Source organism: Plectropomus leopardus, chromosome 19 (assembly GCF_026936395.1).
Source record: "Plectropomus leopardus strain MGB_pleo_1.0 chromosome 19, ASM2693639v1, whole genome shotgun sequence".
Lineage (NCBI taxonomy): Eukaryota > Metazoa > Chordata > Actinopteri > Perciformes > Serranidae > Plectropomus > Plectropomus leopardus.
Window position 1 is genome coordinate 6,784,395 of NC_142194.1, and position 20,315 is coordinate 6,804,709.

The 20,315-nt window shown below is 42.2% G+C and overlaps 1 protein-coding gene across 1 annotated transcript in view; it reads left to right on the forward strand.

Annotated features, from left to right (window-relative positions):
* Positions 1 to 19,689, forward strand: part of cox10 (cytochrome c oxidase assembly factor heme A:farnesyltransferase COX10) — a 44,862-nt gene extending 25,173 nt beyond the window's left edge. The window contains exons 5-7 of the mRNA XM_042508380.2: positions 9,929 to 9,999; positions 13,910 to 14,142; positions 17,816 to 19,689. Coding sequence (XP_042364314.2) covers positions 9,929 to 9,999; positions 13,910 to 14,142; positions 17,816 to 18,246 — 735 coding nt within the window. The 3' untranslated portion in view covers positions 18,247 to 19,689. The remainder of the gene's footprint in view (positions 1 to 9,928; positions 10,000 to 13,909; positions 14,143 to 17,815) is intronic.
* The last annotated feature ends 626 nt before the right edge of the window (positions 19,690 to 20,315 follow it).

The following is a 20,315-nucleotide window of genomic DNA, read 5'->3' on the forward strand; positions in this document are numbered from 1 at the left end:
CAGCGGGTCTCTTGATGTTAAAGATTAGCTGCCATCGTCAGTGCTATCCACCAAGATATTAGCTTGTAATCCGAGCCCTCCCCCACACTAGGAGGCACTGTGACCTGGTCAAATCAGTGCATTGACGGTGAAAGTGGTGACATGATTTGACGCACAAGGCAGGCACAATGATCTATGGCATTTCATTTTTAAACACGAGGCACATATTCCCCCAGGCCCCCCCGTGTTAGAGGCTTAAGATAGTCTTCTGCAGACAACAAAAATAGACAAAACTCATTTATCTTTAGTTGCACACCAAAAACTTTATGTTGTTTATGGAGGCAAAGCAGCAGCTGTCAGCGCCACCTTTGATCAGATGAGTCTGAAGAAAGCAGCTTGTAAGAATAATCCTCTACTTTTAGCATTCTCCTGTTTTTATTCCACCACTCCTTCCCCGTCGTCGTGGTCCAGACAGTGAAAGCATGCGTCTGCCCTGCAGTTTCCCAGATCCTGCCCGTATCTTCAAAGCGACTGATTAGGGCAAAGCCAATGTGGCTCTGCTCATCATTAATTGGCTGATTAACATAAGGACAGTTTAGCACTTCACTGTCCCACACTCAGGCCATCAATCAAGAGAGAGGCAGTGCCAGCTGGAGCGCTGCCAACAGCTCCACACAGAGGACTGTAAAAAGAGGGAGAGGAGGTGTAGGGAGACTTAACCCACTCTTCGGCCATACAGAGTACTGCAGTCTGTACAGTGGTGTCCTGCATGAAAGAGACTTCAGCGTACTGCAGCAGCAGGATAGAGCAGTTCTGGTATATGGAAGTGCTGGTAGCTTCAACTTGGCCAGTTATATGCTTTCAAAAGCCAAAATATTTAATGATTCTGCACACATACATTAGTCCCTGTGCAGACGTGGAACTTTAGCTTTATGGGTTGTGATATGATGTCTTGTTTAGAGGTGTTGCAATATATAGGTTTGATGTGAACTGTGATATTCAAATTTGATAATTTGAGCGGCATGGTGGTGTAGTAGTTAGCACTGTTGCCTCTCAGTCAGCATGTTTACACGCACAGTTTGGTCGAGCTACAGTTATAGCTCTATAAGGCCTTTTAACTGGACTTCTGTCTTTGTCCCAGTATACATGCAATGGGGGAAATCTATTGATTGACGAAAGTATGTCCGACTTCTCCACGGCAGATGGAGATATTTGATCTTTCAGCTAGTTGCAATAAAGCTATATTATTTATACATTCTTTCAAATGTAGACTGAATCACAATCATAACTGTTTATTTACAATAATTTTGGGGTAGAAAACCGCCACATCATGTACATAGCATCAAAAGGCGCTGAGCAAACTCTGCCTTCATTGATAAGTTTTAAGCCACCTAAAAAAAACCCAAAAATAGCATTTGAAGTTTACTCTATATCTAGAAGAATTTCAAAGCTTTAACTTTCTGTAAGACAGCCTTCACCGACAGGGATATGAAGTTGTTATATCAAACACACCAGACTTTATTGAGAAAAACAATCATTTTACTCCACTTAACGGCAGAGCTGCTGCTCTACCGCTGCTTCAGTCAGATAGGCCTACTGCGTAAAGTAAACAGGAGAAAATATTCAAACTTAGTGTAAGGTGTCTACATGACGGAATAGCTCATTTGGGTGTGTTAGTCGGATTTAGTGAAATTTGATTCAGTCAGATTTCAGTCAGACTAACATGTTTACATGTATTTTAGTAGTTATAGTTTTAGTCGGATTAACACAATAAATCATCATTTTATCTCTCATGTACATTTTGCACCGATGAATTTAATGTGAATCGATACTTGGTAGTACCAAAGTAATTCGGTCAGTACCATGAGTTAAGTACCCTAATAATAGTCCAGCGCGTTTTAAACCTCTGTTTCTCTCCATTATCACTTTGTTTCCTTTAACAACACCATCTGGTTTCCTTTTTTAATATCCATTAAGTGTAAATTCTCTTTTCATACAAGCTTGCACAGTCATGGTTACAGACTCTCTCCACCTCCCTACACTCGAATTTTGACTCATTCATTTGCCCAAAAGAGACAAAACCCAAAATAAAATTAGTTAAAGGTGAATTTCATTGCGATACTGTCATAATCATCATTAAGTCTTTGGGCCATGATAATCGTGTCGTGAAAATCTGGTATCTTTCCAACTCTTCCCTGGATCATATGTGTTATGAGATTTTGTTTTACCTTTTTTTCTACTCCCATGAGTTGAACTGTGCAAACAATTTGAGCTTTTCATGTCTAATCACACCAGCCGATCCCCTATCATTTCATCACATCAAAGCATCGCAGAGGGCGACGAACCCCAGAAACATCTGCCAGCTGTCCGTGTGCAGCATTCCAGACACAGACACACGTCTCCTGTTTTTATCTCTCACCTCTGCCGCAGATACTGTGAACTAAATATTGCTATTTTCTCAGTGACAGAAATGAAGTGATGGAGATATCCTGGGTGCTCTTTTTCAAAGCACTTTATTGCCAAAATCAATCTGTGGTGTCTCTTAGTTATTTTGTAGTCAGAGCAGCACACAGATGAAAATTTAGTTTTTGTTGTCATTTAATCCTGCCTGCGTCATTTCATTTAGATGATAACAGAATAAAATTGAAGCCTACTCTTTAAGATGCACATGCAGTGAGTTGTGCTGTTGTTGCATTTTATGTAATGTGACGATCGATGATGTTGTAAAAATAAGCTGGGGGGTTCAATCGGTGCACAGATTTGCGTGCTCACCGATAACCAATTTCAGTATTTTAGGCAGTATTGGAGGCATTTCTGATACTAATATCTGAACAACTTGAGCTGAATTCATATCATGAGACACATCTCTGCTGGTGTACTGTTTATCCCAGTTATACACCAACACCCTGTCCTCCTTAGATACAATGCTCAGTTTGTCCCGTCTTTGCATTCAGCCTCGCCTATTTCTCAACGCTTTTTTAGGTATCTTATGTTTCCTGCTTTTTTAATTCCTGCTTCAAAATCTCTTCCCTTTAGGGCTGCACATTTTATCAAAATATTATCGAAATTGTAATATGGCCAACTCCAATATGTAAAATGCATGAGCTACAGTTTTTGATGGGGAAAATGTGTCACAGCGTACTGTTATAAATGAAGCGTTAAGGTGCTGCAGAGATACCCCGGCCTAGAAATTATATTCCAGACTCAAGGAATCGGTACAGACTACAGAAAAAAACATCACATAAACATTTTCATATTTTTTCAGTGAAAATCTAATCTAAGAATTACCATTCCCACTAAAGTCTGGACTCCTGAGTCCCGAAACTGCAATATCTGTCAAAATAATCGCAATATGTGCAGACCTACTTCTTACTCAACCTTTTTACCGTTATATCTTCTACATTTTCTGACTTTTTTTCCTGTTTCTTCACTCCACACAGACACACACGCAGGTTCTCGCTAACGGTTTAATAAGTACTTTGGAAGTGTTTAACAGGTTCTTCAGGGAAGCAGTGTAAAATCCCAGCATTGCTCACATAGCTCCAAAACTATTCATTTGACTCAAGAGACATCAGTAGCATTTCTGTGACAGAACCGCCGTCCAACATCTACTGCAGAAACACCTTGAAATAACCCTAATCTGCCACTCCAGCATTTTTGTGTTGTGACTAGTCAGATTTGTCTGTTTTGTTCCCTTTTTCCTTTCTTTCATTTGACTTCAAAACACTACGATTGTGCCAGATCTATTGAATTGACTTCTGAGGAAAGCTTAATCTATGTAAATCTTTGGCTGCTTGTTTGTCAAGTGGTTGATCAGAGACACTTCACAGTTGGTGTTGAAGGGGACTTTGAGAGCTCTCGTTCTTTTTTTTCTTTTTTAAGCAGACTTGGCTCGCATGCATCTGAGCAAACAACCCTCACCCCCCGCCCCCGTGGATGTTTGAGTCTGCCATTCAGCTCCAGTGTGCAAACAGGTGACATTCTGACAAGTGATGACTTGGTGTTATTGTCGGGTTTAGCTGGTGCACCTGGGTTTGTCTCAGGAGAGCGAGAGAGACGCGCTGTTTAGACCAGCTGATGTTCCTGTGAGCCAAAGCCGTACAGCTGCTCAGCTGTGTGTGTTCATGTGTTTGGGCACACTCTTGCCTCTCGAGTAAACACAGTAAACGCAAAGTTACTGTATCGCTCCTCGCCGACCTTCACTGCACTTCCTTTTGCTGTTTTTGCAGGCAGATAGGGGGAGCACAAGGGTTGGCTGGTGCACAATCAAGTATAAGGTTGTTAAATTTTCAGTCTTGTTCATTCTCTTAAATGTTTAACCCTCTGAAATCAGGGACAACATCACTTTTCTTGTGCAACATTCAGACATCTTACACATGCATTTAAACCTTTGAAACCTGAGCCAGTTGGTTCGATTTCTTTTGAAAACATGGCTAAAAAAACAGTTTGCAAATTTTACTCAAATGGTAAGAAATTAGTAGATTTAGAAACTTATTTAAAAAATGCAAGAGAAAAAATAAATTTATAATTATCAGAATTACAATTTAAAATTTTATTATAACATTATTTTAAAATTTTAAGCACTTTTTCCAAGTACTTGGATTCTTATTCTTTTTTACAACCTAATTTTCATTTTTTTGTTGTTTTTTTTTACAAATTGTTTCTTATTACTATCATTGCTTTCCTGTTTTTTGTTTATGGTTTAAAAGTTTTTCTTTTTTCCTTTTTTTTTTTTTTGCTAAATTTCAGGTCATTTTCTTGTAGTTCGTAACTTGTAAATTCTTTCTGTGTTTTTTCAAAGAAATCAAGACAATTTGCTCTGGTTTAAAAGGTTTTCTGTCTAACTTTTCTTTGTTGTTGTTTGTTTTTAACCTTTTTTTGTTTGCTTTGATAATTTTCTAGTAACTCTTAGCATCTTCCCATGTTTTTGAAGAAATCTAGGCAATTTGCTCAGGTTATGTAGTCCAACTTCAAGATATCTACTGGGTGACACTCAACATTTTACACACTTTTCCTTAAACCCCTGCTGCTAATTTGTCGCCATAAATCATATCTTGAAACAAAGCCAGCTTGTCTTCTGAGGCCTCTACACAAGAAAAGGAAATGCCTGCTTGTAGCCTGTTATCAGTCGAGCCCTGGTGGTTGGCGACGGATCACGTTCTGTCTTTGATAGCTCGGAGGATCTGGCGACAGTACACCCCCTCTCCTTTGCTTCTTGCTTTGGTCTCGCCTGTTTTCCATCCTCATCTGGCAGATAATTGTACCTACAGTTATGGTTTTGTGAGTGTGTGTGTTCATAATTGATAGCAGCAGCCAGACGCTCCATAACTTCCGGTTCAGTCCCCCAGCTGCCTCTCCGTAGATGAAGGTACGCCACCTCTATCCGCCACTGCTGAGCATTGTTAAAGAGTGAATCATGAATGAACCGCAGAGGTCACAAAATAAACAGTAGGCAGCAGTTTCAATCTGATATGTCATGGGTTGTGCGTGAGTCATCAGAACAGACACACACTGGGTTAAAAACAAACAATCGTCAGTTTGCTGAGGCATTGTGTTATTATGACGAAAACTGTATATTCATACAGTTCAAACTGAAGATTAGGAGAGGCTGACAAAAACATGTCCACACCTTCCTGCCACAACAAGTCCCACTAACACTCCTCTATTTAAATATACTGTTCAAAACACTTCAGGAGACAATACAACTTATTTCTCATAAAAACACATTCATATGACTTTATTAAATTCTTAGGAGCCCATGATGGGCTGTAATACACATTAATAGTGCATCTAGAGTATAACGGAGAAAAAACAACATAATAACATTTAAATGAAGAGGAATTGTTACTTTCAACAATTTCAGTTTATTTATTAATAAAAATAATACAGGCCTTGAAAAATAGTAAATAATATATTTAATGGCCCCTAAATAGTAACACTTTAGAATATTAATAATAATATTTTTTAATTATTAGTATTAATAATAGCAATACTTAAAAATTGCAATACAAACCAAATAAGGACCCAGGTGTCTTGATTGTATCAAATCAGGAGATGAACATACAGTCCCAGCATTGAAACTGATTCAAGACACTGTAAATGTACTCTGGTCCGAGGAGCCCTGCTGGAGATTGAGCTTGTTGCTAAACTCTATAAACACCAAATGTTATGCCAACTAAGTAATTACACAGTCAAGTTACTTTGACTCCATGCAGGTGAAGACCTGTCACCTTTAACCTGATGGTCTCTGCACCGAACCTTTAGACCTACCTGTAGCAGCACACGTGCATGCACACAAAACACAAATGGCCCAATTATTTTAATGCCCTCACTGTAACACATGGCAGCGCTGGGCGGAAATAATGACACGGGCTGAGAGGGCCGCTGATGCGAACCAGATGAGGCGCTCTGACTTAAAAGGCAGTGAGGGAGGAACGAGAGCAGAAGTGGACAAACTGTGAAAGGACAACAGCACACGCAGTGGGGTGAACCGAGCGACTCTGACATTCAAATCATCCGTAAACACACACGACAGGTTCATCCAAACAACAGCAGCACTGTAGAACTTGTGTTTTTAGATACTTTTCTCCGTCTGGAAAGATTATTTCTTCTCTTATTTACTGTACAGGTGCCTCATGTGCCTGTAGGGGCACAAATCACTGCTACGCACAGTACTGGGGTCTTTTTTTCTTACATGTGGGATGATGTTATTGGAAACTAAGTGGATCCTTTTTATGTGAGCAGTGTTGCAGCGAGCTTGGCCCCGGGCCTGCCCGAGGCCTGGTTCAGCACCGCTCTGCTCTGGCCCGGCCACAAAGTGCATTTCTCTCTTAAGCGGCCCCTGACCTCCTGACGCATTTCCTGACCCAGGAAATAGAATTAACACCTCAGCCTGGGCCTTGGGGTCCCACAGTCGCATACACAGCTGTCCATTAGCCCGGCCCAGTCCAGTCAGACCCGGCGAGCTAGTGCTGCACTACAACTGAACCAAAAACCAGGAAGCAGGAGATTTTCTTTGGAGCGTATGAAGAGAGCTTATTCCACCACTAATCTTAATGTCTTTAGGTGCTTGAGAGATTTTAGTTCCAGATATTCACCTACTTTTCAAGTTGTTAACTTTTTTTTATTTTATTGTATTTTTTTCATTTTTATTTGTTCGATCATGTAAATGCACGACAAACAGGTTTAGGTTCAAAGTCGTTCTAATACTAATACTTTTACTAATTGGGTGGTGGGGTAAGGAAAGGGATATAATACATTTTACATGTGCATGTGAGGTAGAAACCCACAGTTTCTGAGGATCTCACCTAAAGAAGAGAATCAAATATACCAAAATTTAAAACCACAACATCATGCATCTTGCACCCAATCATCACTGCTGAAAAGAAATAAACATAACATCAAATAAATCGGTACTTTGCAGACACACAGCACAGTTATGATATACGCAGTACCAAATCTTTTCAACACCAAACCACTTTTAAGTTTCTTTTTGTATTGGCACAAATGTAAAACCTTTATTTAAAAAATGGGGTTCAGGTTCCATAATTTGGCTTTTTCAAAGAGTACTGTCCCGTAGATGTACAATACATTAGTAAAGGTAAAGTTTTTTGCTTGTTTAGTAGGATAACAATTAACCTGAGAACTATTGATAAAAAATGTATTAAAATTTTCTGGTAAGTCTTGTTTTCGTATACCGCAAACACTGGGTCATGCACACGGTTTCATCAAATGTAAAGTCTGACAAACCAACAGCAAAATGGAAATTAAAGATTGGCATTTCAGCATTTATTTTGGAGTATTTTTGACCTGTTGTTGTTGTTGTTCCTCCAAACCTGAAGGCCAAATTGTTCTCCAACATGTTTGATCATTCTGTTGCTGATTTGTATTTAAGCTCCTCGTCTCCGCTGAGAACTGTGAGATATGTTGTGCATCAGACCTTAATGGTGCAGCCGGCTCCCTAATGTTCCTCCGTACCAATGAAATGCAAAGCCTTCCACCAGGAGTTTTTTAATAATATGGTGGCTTTTCGATGTCATGAGTGCAGTAAATCTGGAAACTGGGTTTTAAGAAGAGAAAAGTGGATTATCTGTTTATTAGATATTTTATGTGAACCATATATCAGAAGAGATGGATCTCGATATTCCGTCGTCTAAGTGCTTTATCTGTTTTCTTCATTAGTCAAAGGCTCTTATGCAGGCAAGCAGATACACACACATAATGTGCTCGCACACACACACACACAGATTAGCCAGTTCCTGCGTTTAAGCACCCCATGTGTTTGCATTTTAGTCACACATTGCCAATCTCATGGGAGCACTTTGAAGCATACTCCTCCAGAGCAGATCATAAAACAGGAGTATAAGTAGTTTTTCACATAGTTGTATCCCAGAACACCCCCCTTCCCACCCACCGCCGCCGCCACGTCCCACCCGTCAGCTCTCTGCCTCCACCTTCCACCTCCAGTCCATTTACTCTCCCAGTGCAGGGTGAGCATTTGGTTCAGAGATTTGCTTTGACCATGCTTCACATTGTTTCTCTCCAGATGTTTGATGGAAACGCTCACAGAGGCAGACGTGGTGGAAGTTACCGAGTTTATTTACATTTCTGGGACTATTAACATGAGCAGCGTCAGAGAGCATTCAGGCACAAGGAAGTACAAAATACATTTCAGTGGATGTTTCTTTCTTTCCATTCACACCTTTGTTTGCATCTGCAGTACGATTGCGCTATAAATCTTTGTTTGTCTGCTGTATTGTATCTCAGCCCAACCTTTGCACCCTGACAGAATTAACCAAATTACATCTGTACCCTTTTGAGCTGGACTGTAGGAGTTTTGCAAGAACCACACACACAAAAAAACACCTAATTATCACAAAGTCAGCTTTTAATACTAATACCAGTGAAATTCCACATTTCTCAATACCCAGAATACTATGGTAAAAAACAAAAACAAATCAAGTAATCCCATGTACTTACACTCCTTTATTAGAAACATGTCATTTAAGTTGTATTATAATTCCCTGCAGATCATTCTTGAACACAAGGTACTAGTCTGTGTGGGTTTATGAGATTTTCTGATCAAGGAAACATATAAATATACAGCCAGCAGCATATTAACATATTTCTCCACAGTTATTGTTGTTCAGCACATTAAGATGAGACGGTTGGTGTTCGTGGTGGGGTATTTGTCCCTCTTTCATTGTGATTGGACATCAAGCTAAAAATTGACAGTGATGAGGTGGCCTCAGGCTGACTGACACATCTCAGGGATATAGATCACCTGGTTGCAGCAACATGCCTCTCCCCTCTCCCCTGTCTAAGGCAAAATTTTCCCCCTCAAAAAATCTAAGGAGTGATAGTGACAAAGCCCAGCATTTTATCCAAAGCTCATCATTTGTCCTCTCGAGATCACCAGCATATAACACCAGACATGCAGAATAGTTGCTCAGCACCTCATCACACTGCTGGTGTTTGTAGCTTAGTTTAAATTTGCAGCTTTCCCATGGCAAAGAATACATGAAATACGCTGGTCTCAGGAAAAAAAACGCTTCTCTTTTGAGTCAAGGCAGAGCTGTGGCTGCAGTTGCTCTTGTTGCCGTCCTCCACATCTTGTTGTCTTTTCTTCCGTGCTGATTGGCGTTCTTTCTTCTGCGTTTAGCAGCAGACTACAGCACTTGAAGGCATATATGCTGCCCTGTCAGGCCTGAAAAAATGATCCCCAGTACCTACAGTACTGGAGAAAACCATCACATTTCAGAATTTTGACATGAACTTAGAAAAAAAGTATCTGTTGTCGTAACATCACTACTACAGATGCAGATTTAACATCCAAAATGATCAGTTTTCACTGCTGCATGAAATGATTCATTATGTAGTGTGTGTCCACTGAAGGAGAAAGATATGTTTGTGTCTCTGCAGTAACACGCTTGTATTTCTGTCTCCACAGTACTTTGAGGTGCCATTTGACTCCAACATGAACCGCACAAAGAACCGTCCACTCGTCAGAGGACAAATCAGGTACAGTTTTCTGTCTTTATGCCCATTTAACAGACTATCTGTGTGGAAGATTTGGCATCTGCACTTTTTCTTCTGTGAAGAGTGACTCGAGAGTGGACAACAGAAGAGAGACACGACAGCTCAGCATGAGTTCACTTCAGTCTAGACGCAGCAGCACTACATGACAACCACTGAGCCTCCCAAGCTGCCTTTGGTACATTTCATACTGGACAAATGTCTCTCTGCTGCTGTTCTCCTGCTCACTGACCTTATCCTTGTCTCGCTGAGGGACATTTTTCCAGGGGTGAAACATGACCTCGTGATGTCAAGGCATATGTGTATTTGCAGGCAATGTAATAAAGGCCACACCTTAAATAAAACAGGAGCACTGAGCACACATCCCATATTGATTTACACCCTTCTGTTCCACTTTTAGTTATTTTGTTGTTATCATGGTGCTGAAACACAGGCAGGTGTGTGTGTGTGTGTGTGTGTGTGTGTGTGTGTGTGTGTGTGTGTGTGTGTGTGTGTGTGTGTGTGTGTGTGTGTGTGTGTGTGTGTGTCTGTGTCTGTGTGTCTGTGTCTGTGTGTGTGTGCGTGTGCGTGTCTGTGTGTGTGTGTCTGTGTGTGTGTGTGTGTGTGTGTGTCTGTGTGTGTGTGTGTGTGTGTGTGTGCAACCACAGACCGTAGCTGCCAATAACAGAAATGCATGCCAGCACTGACGGCCCTCTGCTGCACACCTGTCAGGTGTAACACGAGCTCTTTTGGGTTAGGAAGGAGGAGGGTCAAGGTGAAGGTGTAGTTTACCTTATCACCCTCACTTTGCTACTTGCACTGTTTAGATGGAAGATAACCTCTGCATTGGTGCTCAGTGAACTGCGTGTACTGCCACGCTCCTACAAACCTGACTCAGGATATGCCCGTCTCTGCCTGCCCTGTTGGGACACTGCCACCCTTAAGCAGCACGCAGACACAAAGATATTCACTGATGCATTACCAAAAAATACACAAACCAACCACGTCCTCTGCACACATTGTCAGTGCCAGGAATCTGCCTCCTTGTGCATTTTACTCTTACAGGAAAAGAGCTCTATCTCTGCTTTCATTTTTATTCAGGAGGAACAAAAGCAAATAACCTGCTGACATAAGCGGTGAAACACCTTCTACAACAGTCCAGTCCATATGCTGTACAAGGGAAAGCAATTTAAAGGGATAGTTCAGCTTTTTTGAGGTGCGGTTGTATTCACTCATCCATAGTCAGTGTGTTACATACAGTAGATATCAGTCGGCGTCCCCAGTTTGGAGAAGCAGGCTGGAGTCTGACACAGAAGCCAAGGAATGAAGTGCTGTGAATGGGGTCGGTAACAAAATGTTACCAGCAAAACAGGCACTTTATGACTGAAACAGCCTGTTAGTATCATAACTGGACCTTGACCTGCAGCTATCTCATCCCAGCTTCAGGAATTCTCCGTTGACACGCTGTTTAAAAGTGGACTCTCGTGCTGTTGAGCTGCTGATTGAAGATGTTCTCTCGCTATCTAAACACAGCCTCTTCTCTCTGGCTTTTAGCCTGTCCCTGACGAGCGGAGGTGTGTGTCTGTGTGTGAGACACACAGAAACACAAGTTCTCGCTCTCTTTGTCTCCTTCTTCTTCTCTCACACGTACAGTCTTGTGTAGAGATAGCGAGCAGATGGAAGGCTGCACTGTCCTGTCAAACAAGCCCTCAGAAGGCCACGTTTTACACGTTCTCCATGTCGTCTTCAGGAGGAGGCTTCGTGTAAGCCAACTGACGTTCCTCCTCTGCATCTGTCTCGCTGCAGACGTCTGTCTGCCCAACGTGATGCGAGCATCGGAAACAGTTAGTCATCTCATGTCTGGACTACAATAGTGTATCATCTTTCCCACCTTTTATTGTTGTTCTGTGAAATGGGGATGACAGTCAGACGTCCTTTGTAGTGGTTTTGCAGAGTTTGAGGCTTCCACATGTGGTGATGCTGAATAGCTTTGAGCTTGGTAAGAGGAGGAACACAGAAGATTAGTTTTAGTCTCATCAAGAAAACTCCAGCAGCAAATTTGATTTATTAACCTCTTCCACTCCACAAGAACACTGGCGTCCTTGACTGATATTACTGTCTTTCAGAGGCTGTAGCAGGCTGAGTTTAAAGTTAGAGTGGACATAGTGTTATTATGAAACTATAAGTTCAAAAGTGTTATCTTCGTCTATAGAGAATAGGCAACAACTTCATCCCACATTTTTATTCTGGGTAGTAGCAGCCGTACTTTATGACAGTGGTCCCAAACTGGTCCAGCCACGAGGCTCAGATTTGTCCTCAATCATTAGTTTAAAGTCACACTTAAGATAAATGACCGCTTGTTCAATTTTAATTCACAAGATGTAAACACATGGGCTCAGAACACAATGAAATAAAACTGTCAGGTCCTTCAAAATAAAAGCACCATGGGTCCCACTCTCATGTATATATGTCTATAACAATACTTTCTTTAAAAAATTCATTGTAAATGTACTTTCTTTAATTTTCTTGTAATAGTATTTTATTAAATGTTACTGTAACAGTAGTGTATTTAACTTTATTATATCAGTGTATTTATTTAACTTAAAGTGCAGTTAATCCAATAATTTTGTATTTTAGAGGTTAACTTTATTTTAAAGTACATTTAAAAATATAGAGTTACATATCTTGTATTGCAATATAGCCTTAAGATATTGTGATATTATTTTACAGCCATATTGCCCAGCCCTAATTTCACAAATAACACATAATCTGGTTCAATATGTGCTCTTTTCTGGCTGTCAATGCAAAGAAACATCTGTGTTTCTTTGTCTATTCCCAGTTTTGAAACCAGTCCTTGAAGCCACTGTTTGTAGGCGAAGCTCACACATTTAGAGAGTTCAGAAATGTTGTTTTCCACAGTTTTTCTTTCCCTCTCTGACCACTTGAGTTCTTAACAGGTAACAGATTTTTAAGTAGAATCATCCTGTTTCTGTAACCTAATGTTTGAATCCCTCGTGTTTTACATTTAGAGCCCTGGCCTTGATTGTGGTCTAACCAGGCGCCACATCTTTGGCTTTCTCGTATTGACATTACCCACCTGACGTTATGACTGCGGCCGCGTCACACTGTAAGCAGAGGGACAGCAAACGCACCTCAGGCCGTGTGACGCACTCCCCCCCCCCGACCCCTGCTGAGCCAGCCCACAGCCAGACTGTCGACAGCCTCAGCCCGCCTGCACGGCCCCACCTCAGCCCACATAAAACAGACATAACACCACTAATCACATTAATGCAGCGATCTCCCCGCACAGCCACACCACCAAAATAAAAGCCCTGTTTGCTTTTTGAAGAAAAGGCCTGCGTTTGGTCAAGATGTTAATCTAGCCTCTCTTTAATTTATGGAGCATTTACTGGTGAATTTGAACCAGACCTTGGCATCACTGCTTTCAATAAAAGATGAGGGGAAGAGGAGGAGAAGGAGGAGGAGGAGGAAGTCTTCATCCAGCTAAAAGCCTGAGCCGCAGTGGTTTTCTTTAGCTAGTTTTGATCTCCAGCGTGTGCACGTGCTCTTCATCTTGCAGGGCTACTTTTATCCCTGACAAACTCTTATCAGATGAGCTTCCTCTGAGCCTCCCGTTTTGAGACTCAGCCATGCACGGCTGCTCACTGTTAGTGTGTGGCCCCCATGGGTGTGTGTGTGTGTGTGTGTGTGTGTGTGCTGAACATGTGGAGCTATCGTTGTCTTATCTGGTGTCTGCACGAGCCTGCAAAACTTTATCATCCCTCAGTTCCCGTGGCGGTGATGGGCTTTTGTCTGAACCTGAATCTGTCTATTGTAACTCGCCTTTTATTTAAAAAATAATCTTTAGCTCATTTTCATATCGTCTCCCTTCTTTTCTCTCCCTCCGTTACATCAGTCCCCTCCACGCAGTGTCCTTCGCTCTGGCGTGTGGAATTCCCGGAGTCGCTCTGCTCACGCTGGCGGTAAACCCTTTAACGGGCTTCCTGGGAGCCCTCAACATCTTCCTCTACACCTGCTGCTACACGCCGCTCAAGAGGCTCAGCATCACCAACACCTGGGTGGGAGCAGTGGTGGGAGCGATACCTCCTGTCATGGGCTGGACGGCTGCCACCGGCTGTTTGGATCTAGGTACGACTCACCTGCTGAGACGAGTGTATTAGTATTTAATTATGCCAAAAATTCACTGCATCCAGCTCCTCAAGTGGGTTGATTTGGTGATTTTTTTCTCTTATATCAGTGTGAATTTAATCTTTGTGTTTTGAGTCAGTAGGTGTGTGTGTGGGGGGGGTGGGATTCGATTCTTAAATGCCTCTGATGATTCCCCCCTAAAGATAATCTCTCTCAAAGAAAAAAAAATCAGAATTTGAAAACCCATTTCCTGTTCCTAAGGACTGAATGTTTTAAATGGTAAAACATGAAAGTGGTGTTAACGTCCTACTGAAGCGTCAACATTTCATATAGCAATATTTTTTCTACAGCTAACAGATTACAGACTTTTGCAAACTTGCATTTCTCCAGCAGATTTTTGACAGGTTTAAAGGATGATTTACAAGCACACACTCACTCATCATCATTTGAAAAGAAGAAAGAATCTCTGTTAAAGAGTTTCTGAACCCGGCGGCTTTGCAGAGCTGTTTTCTCCGTCACAAAGTGCCCCAAAGTGGAGCTCTTCAGGGTGCTTCTGTCTCCTGTGTGAACCAACGATGTCACCCAGTTGAGCTCTGAGGTACAGACATTTGACACGACTGACTTCAGGTGAATCAGAAGTGCAGACGTAGTTCAGTCGGTATCCCTAAAAGTACCAAGTTCTGTAACCGACCGTAGTTAATGATAAACGACATGATGGCGCATTAATTAGAGTATGCACGCCTGCATTTATATTAGTGCAATATTCGTTTTCATTCAGTAACCATGTAAATGACGAAGTAGGAAGATTGTCTTTTACAGAATAAGAACAAAAACAGAATATTTTGTGCACGTTAACTGACGCTGAGTAGGAAAAAGTTCATAAAGCCAGATTTGTTTCCGTAGACTGAATTGGTATTTTGGAGGTTTCTTTTTGTTTTTGTGGAGACATTCATAAATATTCAATTTCAGCAGCTATTCAGAGGTTTTTTGATAGAGTTCGGGTTTTGAACTGTTGGTCAGGAAAAAACAAGTAATTTAAAAATCATTTTACAGACTTAACCATCAATCGAAATAACACACAACAGTTAGTAGCGGCCCTTGTTAAATGGCACGGCTGTGTTCTTGCACGAATACTTTTTTGTGAGCTGTCAGGGTCGTTGTTCCTCTCGGGTTCATCAGGACCTCTCTGACCAGGCCTGATCTCGCACCACATAAAGCTTTATTTACATACGGCCCAGAATCCCCGCGGCGCTGTTAGTGCTCTTGTTCCTCGCTCTGAATGCTGCGATTGTAAGTCGCTGCGGACAAAAGCGACGGCCAAATGAATGTGATGTTAAGTTAGTAAGGAGACAGACACTGAGGGGGGCTTGTTCAGCGTGTTTTGGTGGACACATTAAGTGTTCTGTTATGGCAACTGTAAGAAATGTGTTTCATCATGTTTTTTATCACTGAGTAGCACTCACACAAGTTTATATTTAAGCTCCAAATATTTAGGCGGCTCTTTCAGCATAATGTTTCATGAATGTGTTGGTTTTTCATCCATAAATAAAAGCACTTTTATTCCATTCAAGGAGCACCGACTCCACGGACTCATCCTATACACGAAACAACAGAACAACAGCCCGTGAGATGAACTGTGTTATCAAATGATTGAGCCTAATGATCGCAGTAAATGTTCCCCTCAGAGCAGAGCACACGATCAAACCAAAGCCTCGCTCTGTTCTCAGACTGGATTTTACATGTTTACTAAAAGCAAGACAAAAGCAAACCTGTGTTTGCAGCCCTCTGTTTGGATTTTTCTCTTCCTCTGATTAGTGTTTCCAGTGAACATGACAGTCGGCAGGTCTGTCTGTCGCCCTCACACACGACACCGTCACTGAAAAACAAAGTGTCAGGGTGGAGGGTGGTGTCCTGGCTTCCTGTCACTCTGTAGGCTTTTTTTTTTTTTTGGTTTGACTCATTAAAGTAATCAAATGTGACACTAATTATGATTAAACCATGTTAATATTTCTGTGAACAGCTGCCCCGAGGGAAAAGGGAGCCTGTAAAGATAATGAGCAACATTTTCTGCTAGTTAGGGCTGACAAAATAATTACAATAACTGTAAATCTAAGGTTGTATTGTTTTGATCTCTCATATTGTCTGTCATTCACTCAGTCTTTGATGCTCCTCCTGAACCAGATTTAGCCTGAGCCGCCAAGTTTGGGCCAAACTGTTCCCCCGGGCTTGAATCGAGTCGTGATGACGTGAATGTGTTAGAGTGATCTATTTTTTTATGAATTATAAGTTACAGATAACCTACAGTGCTCATTTTAAGGTTCATACTTGTATTTAGGGTTTCTACTAGAAGATGTTTACATGCTTTAATGGTCAAAAACACTTTTATGTCCTCATAGTGTCTGTGCTGCAACACCTGTGTTCACCTTCTGTCTGAAACACAGTTGTAGCATCTGTCGCTTTAAAACCTCCAGTCTGCTCTGAATGGTCAACGTTTCCAGGTCTCTGAATGACTGTAACGGAAAATGGAGGCACTTTCTACCGTGAAAAGCTTCTAAACGTGATCGAACGTGTTTCAGCAGGAAGATAATCCGAAGTTGGAGGGAAATTTGCAACATCAGCAACCAAGTTTACAGGTTCCTCTGATAGCCACATGTAGTGTCGGCTACAAAACGTAAACAGCTGCAGCAGCGTGCAGATGAGGAGCTGATTACCGTATAAAGACGTCTGGCACACTATGATGTCATACTGTGCCAGAGTAGAAAAAACTGTCCAGAACAATGAGAAACCAATGTTTGCTGTCAGGGTTTACTTCTACAAACGTAATTAATTTGAAACTTTGACCATGTTTAATGTGAACATCCTAAATTGTAGCACTATATATATAAGACACAAAATAGGTTGTAAGTTTGACTCTCACTGTGCTCGGCTCTCTGCAGCTCCATGAGTGTGGTGCTCTGAACGAAACGGTATATTCCAACAGTGTTTGTGCCAAAGTGCACTCGGTGCTCCGAGTGACTATTTACAAAAATAACCTCTTACACGAATTTCTGTTACTGCACAGAAATGATTTTATTTGACTTAAGATTTTAATTAATGGTTTAATTTATAATAATACATTTTAATAATCCAAAAAATGATTAACTAAGAACATACAGGTTTTTGAGCAGGCTTGGGCAGTTCGTGTCGGGTCGAGCTTGATTTTCGGGTCCAGGCAAAGCTCTATTCAGTAGCTGTGACTTAAAAAAAGTAAAGAGGTCTAATTATGACGTTCTACATCAGTGTTTTTTTAAAGGGCAAGATGTTTTTAGCTACTTCTGGATGAAATGTACTTGAAAAAATAGTTTTGGAAAGGCCAAAACACTAAATACTACATAATTTAGAATAGAAACTAAGTGTATGTTTAAGTCAAAGAGGAACTGTGTTTTATTATCATTGTAAGATTAAAAAAATAGGTACTTTTATCCAAAAATGTACATGATGAAAGTTTTATATCAGTACTCGGTCTAGTATTTGGCATGCTGAGCACGTTAATGTCCCTGAAGTCGTTTTCCTTCTGTCCTCTACGACCTTCGTTCAGATGAGGAAGAACTCCCCAAAAACAATCTTTTGACGGGGACAAGCGTCATGAACCCGTCCCTCATGTTTATGATCGGTCCCTCTGTGTCCCCCGCAGGTGCTTTGTTGATGGGCGGCTTCCTGTACAGCTGGCAGTTCCCTCACTTCAACGCCCTCAGCTGGAACTTGAGGGAAGACTACTCCCGCGGCGGCTACCGCATGATGTCCGTCACCCACCCGGGCATGTGCAAGCGGGTGGCCCTGCGCCACAGCGTGGGCCTGATCGGCCTGTCCACCGTAGCGCCCGTGCTGGACGTCACCACCTGGACCTTCCCCGTCATCTCCCTCCCCATCAACGTGTACATCAGCTACCTGGCCGTTCGCTTCTACCACAAGGGAGACCGCAGCAGCGCCCGCAAGCTGTTCTTCTGCAGCCTGTGGCACCTGCCCATGCTGCTGCTGCTGGCGCTGCTCTGCAAGAAGCCTCGCAGAGATCCAGAGGCACCAGATCTACCTCCAGCTACGATACCACTCGCTCTGCAGAGCTAGCTAGAGTCACAGATGCATAAACACTTGTTAGAGCTTCATTTTAACTCCCTCGGTGTGTCCTTTAACCACTTGTTCTTGGAGGCGTCTCCATCGTGGACACATTATTTTATCTGTTTAAATGAAGCCACTTGTTGCTCGCTGCAGATCAGGAAATGAGCTGGAAATGATTTTGGATCAAAATAACTGATTTACAGAAAACACACTGAATTATTACATCAGGTTGTAATCATTTCCATACGTGTGTGTACTGTGTATATTCTGTATTTATTTATGCTGGGGGCCGCCAGTTCCTCTCCGTTTGCACATGACTGATATTAAATATCTTGTACAGTGTAAATTGCTCCTGTGGATCCACGCACGGATCACCGTCTGTGGATTGCTGCATTGTGCAGATGCAGAATAGAAGAAAAAGACGTATAATGGACATGAAGACGTTTAGAGATGCACCGATTGACTTTTTTTTAAGTCTGACCTGACGATTCAGATTTTCTTTCTTTTTAATCATTAACAGCATGTAGAAACATTTGAAACTTTGCTTTAAAGCCGCTGGTAAGAGGGCTTGAAATGGTAATTTGGCTGCTGGAACCATTTGTCAGGATATTGGGGGTGTGATCAGATCACACTTTATTGACAGACTTTGACGTTAACGTTTTATTTTCCTTTCAGCCACGAGAGTTAAAACGTGACGCGACAGACTTCTTCTCACGCACGGCTGTTTGTCTGAAACGTAAAGTGCGGCCGTGATGTCACCGTTCTCACAGGATCTGCGCATTGGCAGATCACACGGCGAGAAGAAGAGGTGGCGTTTTCGAAAGATTACGCTCTGAAACACGGTTTCAAAAGTTTGCGTCTGCAGTTTTGTGTCAGCGAAAGCCCAAACCGCAAAAGTTTAACGTTTCATGCAGGAACCGTTGCTGTGTAAACGACCCTTTGATGTCTTTCGTAAGAGTCCAACGTCTTTCTGACGTCATCTTCAGTGCCAGCCGGGGTGAAACATGCATGGGAATCAATCACTGCTTTTGGGAACATGTTGCAGCTCTCACAGTAGTTCATTAGCGCCTTTGCTGCTGTTTACAATGTGAAATTTGACCGTCACAGGATCGGCCGTATCTAAGACTGTGAGGCCCGCCGATCAATCGGTGCATCTCTAACAACATCATGTAATCAAAAGAGTTCTGCTTTTTGTCAGTCAGTGTGTGAAAATAGGACGAATACAAACTCTCTGAAGCAGCTCTGACATGTTTTCACTGTATGACTTTGACCTCTTACTTGACAGCTGAAGCCTCGTTGTGTTTCACTGCAAAGCAAACGCTCCGATGGCTCGTTATCCTCATAATGGTTTAATTCAACACGGTTGGCCTGCACCAAAACAAAGAGAATAGCTTCCCCTGTCTGAAACACAAGGGCAAATGTTCTCCGACAATAAACACGTCATGATTGTAACGCTGTCTCTCGTGTCATCATTAACTTGTTGGTTATTTGCAGTTAAAACTCCATTTAAAAGTTGTGCACGAGTTACCTGATCCACGGAGCGCCGGCACCCCTCGTTAGGTGGTGCTGACTCTGCATGATATCTGGATTTAAGTTTCAATTATAGCCTTAGTGGATATGCTCGCTTTAAGCACAAATCACCAAACCCTCCAATAAGCTCCATTTAGCGGGCCACCTCCGCACCTGTCAGTCAACATGTGCTCCCCTTCCGCCCTTTACCCCTAGTTTTGGTATTTGGTTACAATTCCATCACCGCGCTCGGGACAAAACAAGCGTCCCCTTCCCCTCGCGGCCGTCCTCCCTCCATAAAAGGACTCAGAGGGATTTAGCCAAGGCCGGGAGACCTGAAACGGCTCGACATCCTCGTAAAGTGTCCGACCGGATACAGAGTTTCATATCAGAGGGGGAAAGGGGAGCGATCGGGCCAGCTGTTACAGTCAAACGTTGGGGGGGAAACAACACACACAACCTGTGTGGAGATTGAATGTCCAGCCTCCTGAGCTGTGTGTGATGGTTTACAACATCCGCCCCGCCAGAGGTGGAGCGGCACTGCTGTCTTGTCTTATCAGCCAGGAGAA